Source organism: Vollenhovia emeryi, unplaced genomic scaffold (genome assembly GCF_000949405.1).
Source record: "Vollenhovia emeryi isolate VEMERY1.0 unplaced genomic scaffold, V.emery_V1.0 DF946590.1, whole genome shotgun sequence".
NCBI lineage: Eukaryota > Metazoa > Arthropoda > Insecta > Hymenoptera > Formicidae > Vollenhovia > Vollenhovia emeryi.
In genome coordinates, this window is record NW_011959776.1 from 1 (window position 1) to 953 (window position 953).

The following is a 953-nucleotide window of genomic DNA, read 5'->3' on the forward strand; positions in this document are numbered from 1 at the left end:
AACTCTAATCTGAAGACTGACGTCACTCCGTTTGGTATGCCAGGAAAAGTCGACTCAATGGTGTGAAACCTGCTAATGCTGTCGGAGCAGTCGTCTATCTCACCGACGATATGTCTATTGCATAACACGTAAGACTTTCCTTTGTTAGTGTTCACGGCAGCGTCTATTTTTGCATCCATAGGAATTCCAAAGTCTTTGAGAGTTCTCGGCCACGTTGGTACTTGCGTGAAGTCTGGGTAGTTCACTTTATAGATTCTATCGTCAACGAATAGAATCAAGTGATCGGATGGAGTTTGATACGCGGCTGAAATGCGCGTGAAGTTTGAATGAATGAATGGCATGTAGTGTGAAAGCAGCAGAGGTTCTGTGTAGGTCTTTCCATCTATGTTAATCACCCATATGTTTTCCGTACGCTACGTACATTCGTTGTTCCAACAGTAATATCACATCAACACGTTTCAAGGCGTACAGATCCGGTGGAACGCTTGGTGTTGGCTGCGGTGGTGGTGGTGGTGGTGGCGGTCTGGGAGTCGTTTGCGGTAACACGTCGGTATCCGTAGCGCCGTATAGATTTTGTATGTTTATAATGTCCTCGTTGTTTAGTGTGACAGGAAAAGTACTGTCAGGTATGAATGAATACATTATCGACGTAGTGTCGTGATTATGATCTAGCCCTAACGAATGACCGATTTCATGAGTCAACACGTACAGCAAATTATATTCGTTCGGTGGACCCATATCTAGATATATATGCCACTGTTCCATCCTGTCGACGTGAACCTCCGACGTGAAATCCGGCGCTCCATTGGGATAGAAGTGAAGATAGCGTGAGCCAACGTGCCGCCGGGACCGTCCAAAACGCTCGAGCACAATTCACCGTTTCGACGATCGAGGAACATATGATGGCCTTCGCGCCACGATATCAGAATATTTGGGTTTTCAACAGCACGTTC

The 953-nt window shown here is 46.2% G+C and overlaps 1 protein-coding gene across 1 annotated transcript; it reads right to left on the reverse strand.

Annotated features, from left to right (window-relative positions):
• Positions 1 to 21: 21 nt before the first annotated feature.
• On the reverse strand, positions 22 to 738 carry LOC105559489 (collagenase 3-like; the record flags this gene model as incomplete). Its single annotated transcript, XM_012007808.1, has 2 exons — positions 396 to 738; positions 22 to 304 (listed from the first exon to the last, which is right to left on the reverse strand). Coding segments are annotated over exons 1-2 (626 nt in total), but the record flags the coding sequence as incomplete, so codon positions are not given.
• Positions 739 to 953: the final 215 nt, after the last annotated feature.